Consider the following 22,822-nt stretch of genomic DNA (forward strand, 5'->3'; position numbering starts at 1 on the left):
CTCATTTGTTTTATGTACCTTTGATTTTGGGATGAATATTCTGTAGTGTAGGTAATCTAGAGGTACATATCATAGAATAGATAATTGAGTGTCCCATTCTCAAGGAAAGTGATTTGATGATCGTCTTGCTATATAGTTTGCATAAGTATTGTTAAATTTTTAATGTTTACTAAACTAAGATAGGACAGCTCTAAGTATAGATTGTTTTGCGTAGATGCATTTAGCCCAGCACCTGCTGGTAACCAAGGTCCTCCTCCAATGATGGGTATGAATATGAACAACAGAGGAACTATACCTGGCCCACCAATGGGTCCTGGTCCTGCCATGGGACCAGAAGGAGCTGCAAATATGGGAACTCCAATGATGCCAGATAATGGAGCAGTGGTAATGTATCATAAACATTATTTTGATTATATTCAGTAATATATACTTTTCTGCCCCAAAGGTAACTTCACACTTTACATAATTTGGCATCATTTTGGTGGTAAAGATAATATCCATTGAAGAAAAAATAATTTTGTGAAGTTTATATGTTGACTTAGGAGAAGCAATTTTTAAGTATCACAGGAGTTAGGATTATCATTCATGGCATGCTTTTGTACTCAAGTATATGGCAGATACATGTTAATTACAGTTATTTTAATATTACTTTTAGTTTGTATCCGTTTCTTACCAGTATTCACTGTAAAGGTGTCAAGTATTTTAAGATTATATTCTTTTCCTTGTGGACTCCTTACCTTTGGTTGGGAATGAAACTCCCAATATGTCTGAAAACACAGTTTTCAGTAAGCATTTTTAATAAAAATAACACTTAAAATTAATTTCAGGGATTTTATTTTAACTACAAAATAAAGTACATTAAAGTTTTAAAGTGTACTTTAAATTTACATTTTGAAGTCTTACAGAATTATTATAATTGTTACAAAATTTTAAAATATACAGTTTATAACTTGGTTTGAGAGTGTGAAGATATCTTTGTGTGGGTTAAATAATTATAAAAGCAAAATTTTTCAGTAGTTCTTATTTTTACTTGAATACTAGTAGCAAGACTGATAACTTCTCATTTCCCTTAAAGTCTGTCACTGTTTAAAGAGGCTATTGTATTGGCAACACATTTTCTCATTTGGTTTTTTTTTTGTTAATGATTGTTCTAAATAACATTTAGAAAAGGAAAATTGGTTGAGTGTATATTTTGAAAAGGCAACATAGTTTTGGAACTATCAAAACAAACGTTAAGGCGCCATGCTGATATAGCACTGCATAGCATATAAAGCACTGCAAATTAAATTCAGACATTCCACTGAGTACTTGTTAATACATACTGATTTCAGAGATGTTAAAAGTGAATGTGTGTCTTAGAATTGATGGAGACAATGTTTCATCATTTTAAAATTTATTTACTTTAAATGCAATCTTTTAAAAATTTGGAAAAATTAGACATGCTAACAGTTTTTTTTTTTAATGAGTGTTTGTGTATGGAGATAAAAAGGCAGTGCCATAATATCTACTATGATCAGATGGCGCATGATATAATTAGTGTATTTGTTTCCTTCTCTGGAGGCTTTAGTTTATAGAAAAATGTCTGAAAGCTAAGTAAAAACTTTGACTACTTTGGTTAAGTTTTTCTATAGCATATAATCATTCGTAGTAACTTAAAAGTTAATATTAACTGGCCCATTTTCCCCACCCATCCCCCTGAAGTTGTAATCTTTATTTAAATATCACCCTTGGTCTTTTTCACAGTGATATTTTACTACTGCATGTGGAGAGTTCTGTTCAATCTTTGAGATTAGCATATGTGGTTATTATTGTAAAATTTTCCAAAGCATAGGAGTCAGGTATTTACTTAATTGTGCTATTAGTAGTACATGTTCATAAATTGTGAATTTTAAAAAATTATGTCTATATTCCCATTAATAGTCTTTCTGGAAAACCGCCTCAAAAGTTTTAATATTGAAATTATAACTCTTTCCGTATTTGTACTAGTACTTTTTCATTAAAAGCATTACTGTTAAAATTTTTTAAATGTTTATTTTTTCAATGTGATGCTGCTCCCCAGTTTTACTCTTTGATTTTCAAAAAAAAATTTTTTTTATTACACATCACAGTTTATATGCAGTATAAACTTCAGAAAAAGATCAGAACAGTACTGTAATACTGATTAGGTTTAAATGGCAGTAGCTTATTACTTCTTAAAATCAGTTCTTTTTTTCATGAAATTGGGGCATAGCATTAGCAATTGTAACTCTTCAGATGCTTTCTTTTTTTTTTTTTTTTTTTTTTAACGTAGTAACTAATTAAATTGCTCCTTTCTTCCTTCTATGTGTGATCCTGATTCTGCTGGACTTTCTGCTGAACTTCATGACACCACCACTTGGGATTTTGCCAATTTTTCTTGTCACTTACATTTGGCGTGTTCCAAATGGACTTCATATTTATTATGTGGCATTAGCACAATGATAGATTTCCGCAAGGACCATCATCTCAGATGGGATCACCTATGGGGAGTAGAACAGGTTCTGAAACCCCTCAAGCACCAATGAGTGGTGTAGGTCCTGTTAGTGGTGGTCCTGGTGGTTTTGGTAGAGGAAGCCAAGGGGGCAACTTTGAAGGCCCTAATAAGCGTCGTAGATATTAAACATTCTTTCATTCCTGGCTTACTTAGAGGAAAAAAAAAACGTCTCTGGTATGCCTTTATACTTTTACTTGTTTCCTGGAAGAAATGGTTTTATTGTTAATGTATGTAGACTTTAAAGTTTTTCTTTTGTAAAACTTGAGGTTTTTGTATTTTTCTTTATTCATACATAAGCTTTGTAGATTAGAGTGGTAATGATGATGCTCATCATTGTGAATGTTAAAATGTGTTTGTGACTTTAGCTAAATATAAGTATGCCATAGAACTGTGAAGTCTATGTAGTTAATCTCAATAAAGAAATCATTTTGGATAATTTACAAATGTTACTAGTAGTGTTCTCTCATAGTTTCACTAAACTTTGCTGTAACAGTAATACTTTGGTTGCTTTAATTAATCTCAGCCATTTAAAAATGAAAATGATTTTCTGCTTTTTAGTAGCACTGAAAAGATAGAAGCTTATTGAAAGCTAATGTCAATAGGGGTAGATAGAATAGTGCATTGGGGAGGGGTGTGGGAACGGGTTTACATTTGTAATAAACCATTGATGTTCTTTCTGTGAAATCAGAGTCGCTGTCTACATTTCATATAGATTCTGAATATTCAAATATTCTAAGAAGGAATATTAAGGATATCTTTGTCCTGTGCTGAGTTTTTCAAATAAACCTTTTGAATCTTGGAAAAAAAAAACCTGTTTGGAGGCAAATCTCTTTTGCTTATAAAATAATGTCTATTTTTAATCTTTTCTACCATTATTTGGTGTATCTGGATCTTACCCTTTAAATTTTCTTTTAAAATCAAACAATACAGTTAGGTTGGATGTTAAGTGAGGATTTGGTATGCTTTAGAAGAAATTAGGCATTTCCTGAGAATGTTGTTTATGGAAGTACTATAGATGGATTAATTCTGAGGTGTTGTAAATATCTTCATATAGTTTGGTAAGTCTCTCCAGTAAACTTGTCTGATAGGCTAGTTGTATTTCCAAGGAATACAGTTTAAGTGGTGATTTAAAGAAATAAAAACAGGGAATTAACTTGAGAATGGCTAAGGTCATTGGAATCAGATTAGATCCCTCTACAGTCTACGTATTTTGAATTTTGATTTTCAGTACTAGGGAGAAACAGATTTTATCACATTATAATTGTTATTCTAAAAGTCCTTGCTATATTTAAAATTTTGTGTGTTAGCCATATTTAATTTAAAATTACATTTAAGGAATTACATATCCACCTTAAACTACAAATCTAATGCATCAGCCATTGATCATAATATGGTTATTTCTCACATAACATTTCAGTGTATTACTGTATCATGCTTTTAGCATTTCCATGAAATATTCTGTTTTAAAATGAACAGTATGTAAAAATTAATTTTTGGATGGTGTGTGTTTATGCTGGAAGGCATAATTTGGAATTTGAATTTGGTTAATTTAAAATCTTGCATAAAAGCAGTTGTAAAGCAAAATTGAGGTGCATTCTTTTGTAACATTTGTCTTGTGTATTATTATTTCACATTATCTTTTTTAGAAACAGGAATGGATGGAATTATTTTCTAAAATTCTCAGTATTCACAGGCTTTGTTTTTGGCAAATCTTCGAAAACATGATTTGGAGATTGTAAAATAACAGTAAAAAATACTGTTCTCATCACATTTTCCATGCGTATGAGTTGGCATGGAGTGGAATTTGTTTTAATTAACTGATTAATTACAGTGTAGGGAGTTTTACATTGATATTTAAATGATTTAAATGATACCTGTTGTACCTAAATATACCTTTCCCATCATCTATAGTTTTATTCGTATAATCCTAGGTAATTTCTAGCACTGTATTTTGCTTGAAAGCTGAGTTTAAAGTGGGAAAAACTTGATCCTTTGATGTTAATACCAAGCTGTCTTTGGCCAAGGCTGTGAAATTCTGTAACATTGATTCAAGAACATTTGAAAGCCAGTGCACAGAGATGTCCTAATCTCCTGAACATTCTAGTGTCCGGCTCAACTCTGGCTCCAAGAACAGAGTTCTACACAGCTTTTTCCCTGCATCAAGAAAATCTTTGTTCCAGTACTTATCAAGTTTACCCTGGGAACAATCAGCTTCTGAGTGACAGTCAAGTGGAGCATCTGTGAACTCCCAGTTATTCAGGTTTTAGTGTTTTTGTATGAACAACTTTGTGACTGGTTCAGTCAATATTTTTTCTTGTGAATTAGCATACATATTGGGGAAGATATTTGAATGTTATTTGCTTAAAAGCAGTAGATACAAAAATAAATACTAGTATTAGCTTTTCTAAATAAGTGTGGATTTGTCATATGCTACCATAATTCTTTCCATAAAAAGGTAATATGAAACAATCTTAGACTTCTAACACCACAATATTATGTTTCCTTTTGTATCATGATTTGAAACACTGAGATTAAAGTCTGTAGGATTTAGATTCATATGCTATTAATATGTAATTAATGTACATAAAATAAAGGAACACCCATTTTCCTAATTATTTTGTCAAAATTTCCCCATTTTTGTTTGTTTTGAAGACAAATAATTTAGGTTTTCTTCTTGACAGATCTAATTTTTTTTTTAAAGATTTTTTATTTATTCATGAGAGACAGGGAGAGAGAGAGAGGGCGAGAAAGAGAGAGAGGCAGAGGGAGAAGCAGGTTCCATGCAGGGAGCCCGATGTGGGATTCGATCCTGGGACTCCAGGATTACTACCTGGGCGGAAGGCAGGCGCCAAACCGCTAAGCCACCCAGGGATCCCCGACAGATCTAATTTTTAAAGAACTTTTGTTTCACCCATTTGTCATAAAGCCCAATTTATTATTCCTTGAATTTTTGGATTTTTCTATTTAAAATACTGAGCTTTCAGTGAAAGAGATGAAATATTTGTTTTTAACCCAACAGTATCAGGAATATTAGGGAAAAAATAACCGTTTTCACCAGAATTGCCATTTACTAGAAATAGAAATTATCTAGGACATTAATGAAATATATTGGATCTTGTTTCTCAAGTATTAATTGAAATTACATCTTTATGTTTTATTAAAAAACATACTTGTTGAATATTTCAGTAACTTGGTGTTTATATGTAAGGTTTATAGTAATTGCAAAGTATTAGTCTGAATGATTAATGGTCATTAATTAATGTTTGGGGTTTTGTTGATAATTACAGCCTAGATTCTGAATGAGGAAAAGATATATGTGTGATTGAAATAAGTGTGTGATTGAAAAAAAATGTCTTATGAATGTGATGAAATTATGTTTAAGCTCTTTTAAGAAAGGTTTGAAATTTAGTGTCAAATGGGACTCTCAGAAATAAAAGGGATACATTATTTTGCAAAAATAGAGGAAATTTCCTGGGGAGTACTGGGTATTTAAATGTTTTTTGTGTGTTGTTACATTATAATATCCAATAACATGTTAAAATATGTTCCTGAAATAATAAGAGGGTGGTAATGATTTGAAAAATCAGACTTAACATTTTCAAAAGTAAGTTAGTGAACACCCACATATCTAACTCCTAAATTAAATACTTGTAAATATTTTCCTGTGCTTACTTCCTACATAGATATTTGTAGACATGGACTTATTTGGGGCCAGGGGTGGGGGAAGAGGTGGGAACTACTTCAAAGTAAGGAGCAAGTCCATCACTGAAATTGATGGGTTTGTTTCATCCTAAACAAATGATTAAATAAATTGAGAGTAATTTCGTACTGGACAAGAGTATTATTTCCTTTCCTGTACCCTTCAGAGCTAAATTTTTTAAAAAACAGGAAGCAATTTTAGTGCGCTCATTTTACATAATTGTTTTTCACTGTTGTGTAAAGTGGAGCCACGCATAGCTTCCCAGTTGAATATGGACAAGTAATTTATAGAATCTCACTCTGGAGAAATAGTGAAGAATTTAATTATTTTTATAGTATCTGATATTAAATTGTTTTAATAGTATCTGATTACAATCTATGTATTATATATTAGCTTTTTTTGGTCAAAACCACTGTCTTCTAAGTACAGAAAAAGCATCTTGAAATTTTGTTTTCTTGATTACTGAAAAACAATAATTGAAGTTTGAATCTTTATAAGACACAACCAGAATGCGTTACCTTGGGAATATTACTGTACTTCTTGTCTTTTTCCATATAACCATAATTTAGATTTTAAATACCTCCAGGGGTTCCTCTTCGTTTTTTCATATAGTTTTCCTTTTCAATAAAAGAAGCTTATATTTTCTAGATGGAATATACTGCATTAATCTAGTCAGAGTTTGTAGTACACATTTTAAATAATTATTTTTCAAGTATATTGTCTTATTGTTTGAATCACTCACTGTTATCTTACCAACTCCTCCCCCCTCTGCAACAGTTACTAGATTTTGTTGACTGTGTTTATATAAAAATCTTGTTAGAATTACTGTTTCTTTCTGAATTAATGAAATGGATTTTAAAAGATGGTATTCTGCTTATACATGTACATAAAATTTCAGTTCTATTTATAAAATATAATCACCCAAATTTCATGTAAGGCACTTCCACCTCAAAGTTAAGACTAATTAGTGAAGAATTAATTAGTGTACTTAGCAGGAATACATGATTTTTAAATTTTCAACTTATTTTTTTAAAAAATATTGTCAATAAGTGGTTTTTATTAATTAAAAACAAGGTTCCGGCATTACTTCAATAGTAATATGTGGACTTTACTTGAGTTGTAATGTAATGGACCTAGAGTTTCTTAATGATCTATATAAATGTGTTCTTGGTAGTGTTGAAGACTTTGGAATTGGTATTTGTATCTAAAATTTGTTTCTAGCTCTGAAATGAACATTTCAGATATTTAAGTTAGGAAATACATGGATATGAGGTAGTGTCAAAACCTAAAGGAGTAGCTACAATAATATGTTTTATATTTATATCTGTGACTGGATATTTTAAGACCTATTCGTCCTTGTTCCATCTTATTTATGCAAAATGTCAACCTGCCAGACTTTTGTGAATGTGAATGAGAGTTTAGGTATGTTTTGGGATTTAATCATATATAATCTTATCACTATTAACTTTGCCAACTTTAGCCTATGAGTTATTTATATTTTTATTTTTGTATGCTTATGTGAACAATTTATTTTCTGCAAATTATTGTTGTATGCTTTGTCAGAATAATTACAGTTAATTTTTCTTCAGGCTATTTTCAGATTAGATAACATTAAATCTGTATCAAATGTAACACATTGCTTAGATTTATAAATGTTGCCTAGTGTTTTTATGTAATGAAAAAAGTAAGCGATCTCACACATAGTAATACTCTTTTAATTTCTCACCTTTTAAAGTGTTGGAGGCAGTAGTAACTTGCTCAGTGGTTACTTAGTCTTTAATGCTAATTTTTTAGAATTGCTTAGAATATTTGCATGTTGATGGAGTGGGTAGAATATTTTTTGGGGGGGAGTAGAATATTTTAAACAGTAGGAACTAGCAGTTTAGCAAAGTGAACATAAAAATCGGAGTAATTGTTTGCAAAATGATACTTTCTCAGTCATACAGAATTTCATGTATTCTGAGCCATGTTATTCAGAATTGTACTATATCCCTTGTACCAGAATGTATTGAGGGGTCCTACTGTTTGCTCTTGTGCCCTTTCCTAAGGCAGAGATACAGTAGTGGAACAACAAAATCCCTGCTCAAGATTAAACACCAGCAGCCATGAACGTGCATTCAGATTGGAGGTTCTCAAACTTCAGTGTGCCTTGAGGCTCCTGGAGGGCTTATTAAAATATCTCTGGGCCCCATCCCACAACTTCTGATTTCAGCTGGTCTCAGGTGTGGCTGAGTAATGTACATTTCTAACAAGTTCCCTGATGATCTGACATTGGGCTTGGGGACTCCTCTTTGAGAATTTCTGTTCTAAAATATTAAAAGAATCACAGTAACATTTTTGGTTGGTTGATTTTTGGTGGTGGCATAGGTGATTGTCCTGGTACATTATATGCTGCTTAGGATCCCTGGCCAATCATTGAAACCATTCAAAAACTTCCAGCTACTGCCAGTTGATAAGTACTGCAAAAAGTCCATTATTTTTAAGTAGGCACTCTCATGGCTATTGAGTACTAAATCTTTTGCATATATGTAATTATTACCTTCATTTGAACTAGGATTTCATTTTTGTGTCACAAGCCTAGTTATTTCAAGTGAATATAGAAAAGTACAATTTGAAAATTTTATAAAACTTTTGCACGTAACTGATTTGCAACTACTTACACCAGCATGAGAAATGAAACAGTGTGATAATGTTTCAGTATCAGTATATTTGAAGATGCTTGGGACACTGGCTGGCTGTAGGACTCTTGCTGGACCTTGGGATTGTGAGTTTGAGCCCCACGTTGGGTGTTGTGGATATTTAAGAAAAAAAAAAGTCTTAAAAAAATCTTGAAGATGCATATGCCTGACAGGTGAAGGTTTTAGAAAACTTAGTCTTTGCTCACTATGTTGATAAATATGAATACAGTGACACCATTTTGGTGGATTAAAATGATGGCTCAACCTTTCTCTTTTGTGAACTGGTCTTTAGCTATTCTAGATTGAAGATAAAGATTTGATAAATGCATATTCTAAAGACCATGAGTATATTTATTAAATTGTAGTTTCCTTTTGGTTTTAAACTTGCATTTGCATTAGTCATTTTAGAAAGTAATGCCGTCAAGGAGTTCAATAAATGGAAATTGTTGAGTAATTTTATGGTAAAAAGTTAGAGCCTGGCTTGTGAGACTTTACAAAGATTAACATACATATATATGATTCAAAGTCTATTCAGAATTATGCAGTACACTAAAACAATTAAATTGGGCCATAATGAGAGGACATAGTATATTGATTATGGTTCTTTTCAAAAGTTTTTGACTATGTTGATGCAAAGAAACAATCACCTGGTTTGTAGCCTTCTGAATATCTTAGGTAGTTTCTAGAACATGTGGTGTATGTCTTCTAAGAGTATCTGTGTATAGGAAAGGAGGTAGACTTTTTTTTCTTTTTCTAAGATTTTATTTGAGAAAGAAGGGGGGAGAGTGTGCACAGAGAGAGACAAAGGGAGAAGCAGACTCCCTGCTGAGCAGGGAGCCTGGTGCAAGGCTCAAATTTAGGACCCTAGGAATCATGATCTGAGCTGAAGTTAGATGCTTACTGGACTAAACCACCCAAGCAGACTTGTTTATAATAGTAATTTAGATATCACCTAGGTGCCTGTCTTGCTTCCCAAAGATTGAACTAGCATAATGTAATTTATGCTAGTTTTGCCAGGAAATCACACTGACCAAGCATTTTGTGTATTTTGTGGACTAGAAATGGGTTTGACTCTGAGAGGTTACATATCTGTCAACAAGGAAGTCAATTCATCTACTCTTTTATCTTTTAACTTTGCACCAACCTACTCCTCCCTCATTCTTTCTTAAGTCAGATTCCTTACTCTGTGGAAACCCAGGTCCTAAGAGACTACTAGATTTCTTCCCCCAAGGTGGCTTATTAACTCTTTTCCAATTGAGGAATTTTGGTGCAGTCTAATGAGAGTAAAACGTCATTTCATCTATTTAAAATTACGTGAATAGATTTATTACACATTTATTTTTCCTGTTCAGTAATTTATTACTAATTTTCTTGAAGAAATGATTAACTTCTGTGGTAGTACTTGGACACTACAAGTGAATTATAGTTCTACAAAAATCAGTGCTTAACTTTATTTTTTTAGGTACACAAATTCAGAAAAATAAAATTTGAAAAAGGAAGCTCTTAAACTATACATTACTGAAGTTTTCTGGCTCAGATTATGGTTTCCCTATATAATAGTGTCTCCTTATCTGAAGAGGAAAATTAAAATTCTAAGACACCCCCCCCCATACATGTCTAAAGGTGCAGATAGTACCAAACCATATATATACTTTCCCCCCCCATTTCCATGCATGTCTGCGATAAAGTTTAATTTATAAATTAGGCACAGTAGTATTAATAGATTAACAGTAATGACTAATGAAAAATACAATAATTGTAACTGTATACTGTAATAAAAGTTATGTGAACTTGGCCTCTGTCTCAGAATATTGTACTGTACGCATTGCCTGTGATGGTGTGAGGTGATAAAATGCCTATGTAATGAGATGGAGTGAGGTGAGTGTTAAAGGCATTGTGATATAGCAGTAAGCTACTACTGACCTTCTGACCATTTGTCAGGAGTGTCGTCTGCTTCCAGATTATGGGTAACAAACTTGGAAAGAACAACCACATATAAAGAGGACTTTTATATAATCCCTGCACACCTGACCCCATATTTAACAGCTGCTGTCATCCTACTAGGCAGGCATAAAAACTTTAGATTTGTATTTGATCTGTTGCTACTATTTAGAATTATGCATGATGATTAATTAGGAAAATTCAAAAAACCTTATTTTTTTGTTTCTTTATATTATGGTACATTGACTTTTATCTGGAACCAGTAAATCTTTTAAAATATTAGAGGAGATCAGAATGTTTTGGAAAATGGTGTGTTCCAAATTTTAGGGATAGGAAGTATATAAAAAAACAAGTGTTCAGATTGTTAATTTCTGCCTTGCCTAGATAGTATGTTCATATTTTTAGGGGAGTAGATTTTATGTCCCGGTATTCATGCTACAATGTTAGAGCTGAGGTAAACTAAGATGTAGTTAGGTTCATATTATGATCTTTGAGATCTCTTAGTGGATGAGAGCAATCTCTAGGTTAATTGCAATTATAGATCTTAAAATTTGAATTATTTTGCAGCTACTTGAACCAAGCTACTGTCACAAGCAATTTCTAGTCTCTTTTATAGATCACATAAGTATGATGTACATGTTAAATAATTTAGCACTTAAAGTGTTCAATGCTGGTTTTCTACAGTTGCTATATTGACCGTTTCTTGCAGTTTGGGCACTGTAGATTAGCTGTGCACAGAGTAGAACAACCCTCCGTTCCTATGGCACTAGTGTTCTAGACCTAGAAGAACAAATAAGAGTCGAAATAATTTATGAGGTAAAAAGGATAGAAAAAATGACAGCTTCTGTTTTAGGTAAAAGGACTGGAAAATGCTTATCTCAGGAGACAGAGGGACAACATTGTTTAATTTAGTCTGCGCTGATAAAAGACAACATGTAATAGATGAAGTGGAAGTCATAAGTCTGTTGGAGCTGTGCTGTTCATTGTGGTGGCCATGTGTGAACTGTTGACTCTTTGGAATGGGACTAGTGAGATTAAGACTTTTAATTTTATTGTAATTAAGTTGGATATAGCAATACAGTGTGTTTAGCATATTTGGAACAACTTGGGTATGCAAATTTCCTTTTGCATCTTAAATACAATGAAATCTAAATACACATAAATATTGGAGAGAATTTACCACTGACTTAGATGTGTAAAGTACAGAATTGCAGACTTGGTATGAAGAAATGAATGTAAACTATCTCAGTGTTTAATATGATTGTTGAAATATATTTTGGATATATTGGGTTAAATAAAATATATTTAGCTAATTTCATCTCTTGCTTTTTTTCTCTTTAATGTACTTAGAAATTTAAAATTTCTTACATTGCATTATTTTTCTTCCAGATAGTGCTGGTTTATAATAGTAACTTTGTCAAATTTTTCTTTTCCTTATGTGAATGTAATCCCAGAATCTCATTACATGGTGTAATTATGCAGTTCAGTTATTTTTATCTTTTTAAAAAATTAATAATTTGAGTTGAACTCTATCTAGAGTTTATGTATTCACCATTGGGTGTTAGTGAGATTGATTTCCTGGTAGTATAATTGCTTAGTGTTTGTATAGGAGTGCAAGAAAGAAATTTGAATAACAGTTTTAGGAAGTAAATTGTGCACATTAAGTTTACATTTATTCCTTTCACTTTTGTTCCCCCTTTTTTTGTTTATTATCTACTTATACTCTATAAAATTTAAGTCCAAAAATTGTCATACAAGATTTCTCTTAAAATCTTTGAAGTTTTTGTGTTCATGTTTATTTCATTCTCTCCACGATGTCAGCTCTAGGAGAATAAGGATCTTACCATTTGTGGCTTATCCTCATTTTATAGTACATCCTGATTAAATGTTTTTTTAGCAAATGATTGACACCAGTTTAGGGCAACACATGGTGTTTACATGAGAATATAAAATGAAGAAAATATGGTCCTTGTGCTCTTGGGATTTAGAATTTAATGATTTTATGCAAGCAAAGTGTAAGGCCAGTTGATAGGAAGGAAAGGAATAGGAAATGTTCTGAAAACCTTGAAGCAAGTATCCACTTACCTTGGGAAGACTGGGAAGAATTCACTAAGATACTTTTGAGCAGGTCATTAAGGTGAGTAAGTACTTGTCAGCTGTAGGGTTTTTGGAGGTAGATGATAAGGAAGGGGTGGGTTGTGGGATGATGGAATGGTGTAGTCAGAAGGACTAATAAGTGAACAGTTAATAAGGAGCTGTCTAGTGTAGGAGGGGAGAGTAGAAAAGGGAAAAAGTGTTCAGATGAAACTGATCTAAATTGAATTTTGATTTTTACCTTTTAGGTCCTGGGTATCAGGACAAGAATTAAGTGGATCAGAAAGCAGAGAACATAGATCATTGGTTCTCTCCCACACTCTCCACCCTCCACATGATATTTGGAAAGATCTTTAGTGTCTGTGATGATTGTTCAGATTCCAGACAATGATTCAGAAGTAGAGTGATCTTAATAGACTAGTTTGGTGGAAGAGGGGAAGATGAAAAGTGTTCTGTTTTTCTAGTTTGAATGATGGGGTGATGGTGCAGAGAAACATTAACTGAAACACAGAAGGTAAGTGTGTTCAGGATTGGGTTGGGATATTTAGTTGCTTGAGGTAGAGGAAGGTATTGGATTTGTAAAAACATTTTGGTTTGAGTAACTGGTGGATTATTGGAATTCTAAAACTCTGCTGGTAAAATACGTCTTCTCAAGGCACAGTCATTTGTAACTGAAGGTGTCTGTAATACCCTCCTAACTTGTCTTGCTTTTACTTTGGTTCTTGTAATTTATTTTCCACATAGTATCTAGTGCACCCTTTTAGAGTGTGAATTAGATGACTCTGCTTTTTAGATGCAGTAGTTTTCCATTTAAATTAAAACCCAACTATAGGGGCACATGGGTGGCTCAGTTGAGCGACTGACTCTTGAATTTGGTTCAGATGGTGATCTCAGGGTCATGGGATTGAGATTGAGGCCCCAGTTGTACTATCTTCCCCCCAAAAATATATTTATATATTTCATATAAAATATACTTTCATATATTTCATATATTCAACTGTATTGTAGGCCCTGGGGCTTTTTTTTTTTTTTAAGATCCTTTTGAAGAAATCTCTACTCCAAAGCATGGTTTTTTTAAAGATCTTTTTGGAGTAATCTCTACCCAGCATGGGGTTCAAATCCACAACCTCAAGATCAAGAGTTGTACACTCTACCAACTGAGCCAGCCAGGCGCCTCTACCTTTCCAACCTCATCTACTTTCTACCCCTTGTTCACTAAACTCTAAAGTCGTTCCTCTGTCTCCCCAGATATTTTTATAGGTTTCAAAAGAAAGAGTCCCCAATAAAATTTTCATTCCTGTCACTTTCAGTATATGATATTTACTAATTTGCTCATTGTGCCTACATTTTATTCATCTCTTACCAGTGTTTCCAGTATTGTAGCATAACATTTGACACTCAGTATTTCTTCAACCAGTCTGAGGGAAAATCCAGAAGACCATCAGAAGAGTAATGGCATAGATTTAAATGTAGTGTCAGTACCAATTGAAGTGTGTGGATGAGAATCCCAGTTTGCATATGCATTCCCTAAATTGTTATTGAGCATTTTTGTCTCAGCAACATTGTACATATAATAGTAAAGAAAATACAGTTGGTCCTTAACCTTCTTTGAGCTTGAAGTCCATTGGGTGGCAAGAGAAATCATGGGAAGAAATGATAAATTCTTAGTTCTGTCATTGTCGTTGTACTGAAGGTAAGAGCAAGAAGAGCCAGTGGAGAATGTGAGTTAATAGCCCAGTTTTTAAATAGAATTTAGGAGAATGTGTACCCTTACATATACCTATATAGAAATATATCTAAAGAAAGTACTAAGAGCTAGGGAGGGAGGGAGAGAGGAAATGTGAAGGGAGAAATTTCAAATGGATGACCTAGAGGCTGGAGAATGGGTGAGGTTGGTGGCATGAAGACACATTTTTAACACTAAGGATTCTTAAATTTTTTAATTTTTATTTATTTTTTAAGATTTTATTTATTAATTCATGAGAGACACAGAGAGGGGAGAGAGGCAGAGACATAGAGGGAGAAGCAGGCTCCATGCAGGGATCCCGATGTGGGACTTGATCCTGGGACTCCAGGATTACGCCCTGGGCCAAAGGAGCTAAACCGCTGAGCCATCCAGGCGTCCCAGTTTAAAAAAAACAAAAAACAAAAACTCAAAAAAGTGTTTTGTGCATTGGGTGTATGAAATACAGTGGTGTTTTGGTGTTGGTGGAACTGTAAGCATTCAGGAGACCAGAGGAACTGGACATTTCAGCCTTCCTGAGATGTCCAGAGTGCCTGGGTTGCTCAGTTAAGTGGCTGACTCTTGATTTTGATCTCAGGGTTGTGAGATCAAGCCCTGTGTCAGGCTCTCCATTGTGCATGAAACCTCCTTTAAGATTCTCTCCCTCTCCTGCCCCTCCCCATCTTAAGAAAACCCTCCTGATGTGTCCAAATCCTATTATATTTCCAGAAAAAGAACATTTGTTTTTCTAATTGAGTGTAAAATGAAAGCTCCTGGTTTTAAGAGTTTACATGTTTGTTTTTCTCTTGCCCTTTTTCTTTTTTAAGATTTTATTTGAGAGCACATGCAAGAGAAAGTGTGAGTGCGGGAGGGGCAGAGGGAGAAGCAGACTCTTCCTTAAGTGGGGAGCTAGATGCAGGGCTCAAGTCCAGGACCGTGGGATCATGACCTGAGCCGAAGGCAGACACTTAAGACTGAGCCATGCAGGCACCCTTCTCTCCTACCTTTTTTTAACGTTGGTATAAATCGAGAAGATTAGAAGCGGCAAAAGTAGGACAGGTCCACTGCAAAGAGCAGCTGTTCAGGAGGGTACCCTATTAAAGTGCAGCTCATTGTTGATGTGATTGTCCATACACATTTTTATATGTGGTCCTCAGATAACACTTGTAGAGATGCTGAAGTTCTGATCATGGTAATTCTCTAGTAAAGAGTTAAGATTTCCAGGAGAATTCATTCAATAAAGCTTGGATGTTATGAAGGGAACACGTACCTAGTCCTCTTTTATACATAACTTGGGTATTGTATCAAGAGCTGAAAAAACTTGTTCAAATATTGGGAGAGGGGCACCTGTGTGTGTCTCAGTCAGTAAAGCATCTGCCTTCTGCTCAGGTTATGATCCCAGAGTCATGGCATCCAGTCCCGCATCAGGCTTCCTGCTTAGTGGGGTGCCTGCTTCTCTCCCCCCTACCACTCCCTTCAGTTGTGCGCTCTCTCAAATACATAAAACCTTTAAAAAAAATAAAAACATTGGGAGAGAAAAGGCATGTAATACAAAGTTTGAAGAAACTTTTGGTCTTTTATTAACAGCTCCTATTTAAGATGGAGTAATTATTCCAATACCCTAAAGGATTTCTTAAAGGCTACTAATTCCCTTCCATTCCTTTATCATGGTCTTTGAGTTAACATTCATTACTGTTCATTTTGATGGATTATAGGGACTTTTAAAATCACTTCTAAAAGAGCCACTATTTGCTTTTCTGAATTACCTTTACAATAATATTTTGAAATATTTCCAAGAAGATAAATGAACATTCTTCGTACTTATATTGTTGACATTACTGAGTTCCTGCATTTTGATTTTTATCTTTAATATATTTTATAGTAAATGGAAATTAAGTTAGGAAAAAGGGAATGCCACTGAGTCTGTGGAATCTAAAGAAAACTTCCTGTTTTGCCATTTCTTCCCCATCCTTCAGAGCTGATGAAAAGTTGGGAGATAAATGTCTAAATACTGGGGATGATTTAAAATTTTTCCAGTTTACATTATGGCACAAATTTAGTTAGTAATCAACATGTTACAGTGGTACATGTCATCTAACATCTACAAGGAGGACAAATAAATTAAGTCAGGTTAGCCAAAGTTCTAATAACATTTTTTTTATATAGCTAATATGTACTATGTAAAATACAAGAGTGTGTATATGTGTTTTTTAGTTTTTGGTTTATTTTAAGGCCCAGTGAATGTGGAACTTGAACTCAGGACCCTGAGATAAGACCTGAGCTGAGATCAACAGTTGGGATTCTTAACCTACTGAGCCACCCAGGCACCCCTAAGTATTTCTTTTTTTTCCTTTTTTTTTTTTTTTTTTTTTTACCCCTAAGTATTTTAATATTTACTTGAACTTTAGTTATATTTCCACACTCACTAGTGTGGAAAGAGAATTGGTTTTTAAGACCATAATTGCTATTTGAACTAATTTGTATAAATTCTTCATAAATTTTTTCCCTGACATTCAGTGTCTTTAACATTTCATTTATTTCCTTTTTTTTTTTTTTTAATTTTTTTTTTATTTATTTATGATAGAGAGAGAGAGAGAGAGAGAGGCAGAGACACAGGCAGAGGGAGAAGCAGGCTCCATGCACCGGGAGCCTGATGTGGGATTCGATCCCGGGTCTCCAGGATCGCGCCCTGGGCCAAAGGCAGGCGCCAAACCGCTGCGCCACCCAGGGATCCCACATTTCATTTATTTCCCATGCTCATCATCCTACTTTTTGTGTCCCTCCTCATCCCAGGATTCCCGTGGAGGCTTACTTTTTTCCTGCTCCAATCTGAGCTGTTGCACTCTAGAACAGCTGCATCAAAACTATCCAATAGAGCCTTAGTGCTCTTCTGGATTGTATGTTCTCTTTGCTGGATCATCATTAAATGAACACTGGAGAATTTGGCAGCAACTATTTTTGTTTGTTCTTTAATAATTATTTTATTTTGGATAGTACTTGAACATATGCATACACAATAGCATGGGTGCTAGTACTACAGTGAGTTTTCTAGAATTTTGTCACATCGTTAAAAATAACTTAGGTATTAAAATGCTAATATAATCTTTGTGTGTTCTGTCATACTTGGATATATGCTAACATGTATATGGTTTGTAAAGTTTTTAAAAAAATGGTTGGGGCCTATGAATTAATTGTACGGAATTACATCAGTGTTACATTTGGAAAGAGCATAGGTTAGTATAAAATAGAGGTGCTCCTAGATCATGAATACCTACTGCAGAATTAGTTATTCATGATCTAGGAGCACCTAGATCAGATGACATGGACCATCTGCTCTATTCATTAAGTATTTGGTACATTTAAGACTAAGACTCTCAATGTGGTCTACCTTTGCTTAAGACTTAAGGCATACAGTGCAGGCAGGGTAGATACAAAGTGCTCCTGTTGTTGAGTAATTCCAAATTCTGGTGGCAGAGGAATGGAATATAGCACAATAATTATGATACAGGGATGAAGAAAAGGCCTAAAGGAAAACAAGAGGATGGTAAACACCCGTAGGAGCAGCACTTTTGAATAATTTGAAACTTATATTTGCATGACGTGTGAGGCAGGCAGAAGAAAGGAAAAATTAACACATAAAGTAAGTCTTGGAATCTTTGTTATCAATAAAAATGCATTTTGTTGTGATTGATCTGGAACATCACATGGAGTAGATTATCACATACTCCATTACCCAGTTTTTAAAATGTGTGTTCACCTCAGTGGCGGTGCTGGTTATATTTGGGTGACTTCACATACTACACATGAAATCTGTTGTCCAAAATTAAGTGTTACAGAGAGTTTGGAGAAGAGAAATGTATAGAAGATAAACTAATTGGGAAGGATGAGAATGTTTTTGCTTAGGCATGGGAGATACAAAGGACCATTCAGAACAAATACTTGTTTGAGATCTGGAAATAACCCTTAGCATGTTAACACCTAATAAAAATCAACCAGCCTTCAAATACGGCTGATACATAAACTAGTAAATATATTTTTTGAATTATTTGAATAATAATAAATATGTGATATACAAATGTGGAAGTATGGTATGTAGTGAAAGTAAATTTCTCCATGCCATGTCTACCAGTTGCCCAGCTTCTCTGTCCAGGTATAATCATTGTTACTAATTGCTTGTGTATCCTAGAAATTTCTATGCACTACAGGCATATTTGTATTCATTCTTGATACATACATAAAGACATGGTACACACTTTTGCCATTTATGTATTTCCTCAGATACTCCGTTTTGGAGATTGTTACAAATGGATATGTGAGAGAGATCCGTTGTTTTTACACCTGTTGTTTTAGGTCATTGTTAGGTATGTTACAGATCTTTTTTGGCCAGTGATTAGTTGATGTTCTTCCCCTCCCCCACCTGTTACATGCATGTGTTATAAAGCATGTGTATAAATGTGTATATAGGATAAAATTTCTACCAGTTAAATTGCTTGGTTACGGTTAGTATATTTTTTAACTTTTTTTTTTAAGGTGTTCCCTATCCTAACTCTGAACAGTAAGAATTTAACTTTATTCCTTGCAGTACCCAACCAAATACATAAAGTCAGTCAAGATCAGGGGTTAATAAAAACTGATGGGATTGTTGCAGGTGTTTAGAAGTTTTGAAATAGAAATTATGTAATTGAATTTGGGAGAGCTTTGATGTCTAAAGTTAGCTAATAAGAATTCTAGGAATTAGAGACCTAAAGTCTTGTGCTTTAAATATCAGATTACATTAAGTAGATGCCTGTTTAATTAAACTCTATTGTCTTCGAGAGGGTTATCAATATGCTAGATTTTTAAAAAGTTTATTATAGAAGGAAGCGAGAGAGTGTGATGGGCAAGTAGGGGCAGAGGGAAAAAAATAATCTCCAGCAGATACTCTGCTGAGCGTGTGGAGCCTGGTGTGGGATTCAATCTCATGACCCTGAGATCATGACCTGAGCCAAAACCAAGAGTCAGATGCTTAACTGACTGAGCCACCCAGGTGTCCCAGTACGTTAGATTTTTAAAATGACGTGGTGAACATTAACAGTTTACCTTATGAGAGACATTATGCTCAATTTAATAATGGTTAGCTTAGTTTTTTGTGGTAGAGAAGGAGGGTATTACACTCATCAGAAATCTTTCATTTAAAAAATTTCCACAGTTCTCCAGTGATGGGAATGGGCATTAACATTGCTGTGCCCAAATAGCTAACTTGAATTTTGTTTCTTAAATATCAAGAGTAGGAAGAAACAAAATTTTCTAGAAGAATTCCCATTTTTGGTGTTCATATTATAATATCACTTTGAATTTCAAATCTTATATGGAAATACTGGAGGGAGGTAGATACTTCATTTACAAACCAAAGAGCATGGAGGCTCTAAGCTATATTTGAGGTTGGTTCTACTTAGAATTAATAAAATAACTAAAGGACACTTGTATATATTCCCAAAGAATTGTGGTTTTTATTCAGTGAATTATTCTTTTAAGATTTTATTTATTCATGAGCAACAGAGAGGCAGAGACATAGGTAGAGGGAGAAACAGGCTCCATGCGGGGAGCCCGATGTGGGACTCCATCCCAGGACCCTGAGATCACAATCTGAGCCAAAGGCAGATGTTCAACCCCTGAGCTACCCAGGCTTCCCTATTCAGTGAATTATTATGTAAGTTTGAACACTCAGAGCAAAATGAAATTATTTTTTTCATTAAAAATTATATCTTCAGATAGTAGCTTTTAACAATGATGTATACATTGTTTGCCCAGGGACTTAAATGAGCAGTTTGCTGTTAGCAGAACTAAAGTCTCCTTGTTCAGAGGTCATTTCTTCCACCTACATCCTTCAATATTCGTCATACTTGTGGAGTATTCTCTCTCCAATGTATTACTGGAGAATAAACGTTTTGTTTCACAAACACAAGATACAGCCGGGCTGGGGAAAGGGACAAGTCCGTTGTAGCTAGGATAGTCAGAGGAAGCTTCTTTGAGGAGACATTAGAGCTGATTGGTAATCTGAATGATCAGAAGGAGGGGACTTGAAACATTGGAGGTGTTGAAGTTTGTGACCCTAATTCAAGCTGAGGGCGTTAATTTATAGCACGGGGTAGGAAAATGTTGCTGGAATTCAGTGAACAAAGCAAGGGTGTTTCTTAACCCCCTTTTTTCCCTTCATTGATTCCTCTCAGGTCCCCCATGAAATTTTTTGACCCCCCCCTTCATGAAATTTTAACTCAACTGTTTATATAAATATATCTGTTATCTATGCTTTTATATGTTGGAGATTTTTGCCCTCCCCTGCTCCCACCTTCAACTATCTCCCTCTGGGGGCAATACTACCCCATTGAGAACGCAAGATGTAGAGTAGTGTGTGCCACAGTAAATAGTTGAGATTTTTTTCTTGATGAGAAATCATCATAAAGGCTTGGGCCAGATAGTGACATGATATAGTTTATGTATTAGAAAAGCGTTTTAGCCACTCATAGAGATTTGACTCCAGGAGAGCTAGAATAAAAAGGCGAGCCAATTAGACCAGTAAGGGGAGGTGAAAGGTAATGGTACTTGATCTACAAAGATTATAATATAAAGAGATAAGGAAGAGTAGAAAGAACAAAAGACGGAAGAGAGAATAAATGGATGTAGCATTAATGGTTATAAAGTAGGTCTACATATGAGGTTGTTGAAAGCTTGGGGAACAGTGTGCCCTCCACATTACAAAGACAGGTTGCCTATAGAACCCACTGAAATGAAGGAAGGAAATAAATGACCCTTGGTAAATATGAAACTTGTCTGATTTTAAACCTCTTGTTACCATTTGAAGTTTATTTTTTAGTATCAAAAAGAATTGGGCAGCCCGGGTGGCTCAGTGGTTTAGCGCCACCTTCGGCCTGGGGCCTGATCCTGGAGGCCCTGGGATCGAGTCTCATGTCAGGCTCCCTGCATGGAGCCTGCTTCTCCCTCTGCCTGTGTCTCTGCCTCTCTCTCTCCCTCTCTCTTTCTCTGTCTCATGAATAAATAAATAAAATAAAATCTTTTTTAAAAAAATCACAGAATTTAGAATGACCAAAACTCCAGATTTATATCAGTTTTGTTTTTTATTCCTTAATAGGAATGTACTGCCATATTTTGTGCCTTTGGTCCATACTTTTTACTGGGGAGTCTTTTTAAAAACCTACCTAGTTTGTGTTCTACCATAGTGGTGATTATTAGTCTATGAACATGTTCAGTTAAAGTTTCTGTTAGAATTAAATGATTCTTATCTAATAGGCAAATCTTGGGCCCTCCAAGATATTGAGGGATACTATTGTGAATTCCCTAAGGCATCAGGACTCTCCTATAGGTACTTACTGCGGTTTGTTGAATTAGTGAACAGGCTGTTTTTCCAAGATCATACTGAATGTTATTAGCAGAACCCAAATGAGATTTTATTATACCTCACAGTTTTGTCTCAAAATTGAATATAATGAATGCAGAATTACTGGGAATGTTTAACAAACCCTGATGGTGACTGAAAATGGCAAATAACATGAGTAGCAAATATGGTTTTAAAATGGGACTGCCGGGAATTGCATGGAGTTCTGAGATTCACACACCATTCAGACCCTGTAATTCCTTGCCAAGGAGAGGTGTGAAGTCCTCTTGGGCTCTGATGAGACAGCACAGGCATCTGGAGCTTTTGCTGATAAGAGTATGTTGTATTAACAAATGATGTGGAGGCATAAAAAGTTGAGAAATGAGATTTAATGACTTTTCTTAAGCTTTGTTTTTGTGTTTTCTGTTTCTACAGCCTGATTTCTTATAGCTGGTGGTAATCAAACAGGAAATTTTGCACATTTTTAAAATGTGACAAAAATTTTTTAACTCGTCTGTTTTTAGACTTTTCAAAACCCTTTTTTAGAACATGTGTTGGCATCCAGCCATCCTGGCATACATGTCCGGGACAAAGTATTTTCATCAATGACTTAGTTTAGCACCTGTTTTCTACCCTATATTTAAATAAATTTAAATAGATAACACATAATAGTGCAGATTATACTTACATAATGTTTGAGTAATTTCTCCCCAGTGTAACCACTTGATATTTACTGTGTATGAACATGAGATGGAATCTGCAAGAAATGTTTTTCCTCTTAAGATGATTTTATGTTCAAAGT

At 34.4% G+C, this 22,822-nt stretch overlaps 2 protein-coding genes across 18 annotated transcripts in view; both read left to right on the forward strand.

Annotated features, from left to right (window-relative positions):
* Positions 1-22,822, forward strand: part of LOC140615859 (zinc finger MYM-type protein 5-like) — a 179,739-nt gene that overhangs the window by 137,410 nt on the left and 19,507 nt on the right. The gene's annotated exons all lie outside the window — the stretch shown is intronic.
* Positions 1-22,822, forward strand: part of PSPC1 (paraspeckle component 1) — a 106,217-nt gene that overhangs the window by 69,778 nt on the left and 13,617 nt on the right. For 3 of the 15 annotated variants that reach the window (XM_072795895.1, XM_072795894.1, XM_072795906.1), the window contains 2 exons: positions 215-384; positions 2,453-22,820. The exons of the other annotated variants lie outside the window; for them this stretch is intronic. In XM_072795895.1, the coding sequence (XP_072651996.1) occupies positions 215-384; positions 2,453-2,638 (356 nt within the window). In that variant the 3' untranslated portion in view covers positions 2,639-22,820. The remainder of the gene's footprint in view (positions 1-214; positions 385-2,452; positions 22,821-22,822) is intronic. 15 annotated transcript variants of the gene reach the window in all.

Source organism: Canis lupus, chromosome 24 (assembly GCF_048164855.1).
Source record: "Canis lupus baileyi chromosome 24, mCanLup2.hap1, whole genome shotgun sequence".
In the NCBI taxonomy this organism is placed as follows: domain Eukaryota; kingdom Metazoa; phylum Chordata; class Mammalia; order Carnivora; family Canidae; genus Canis; species Canis lupus.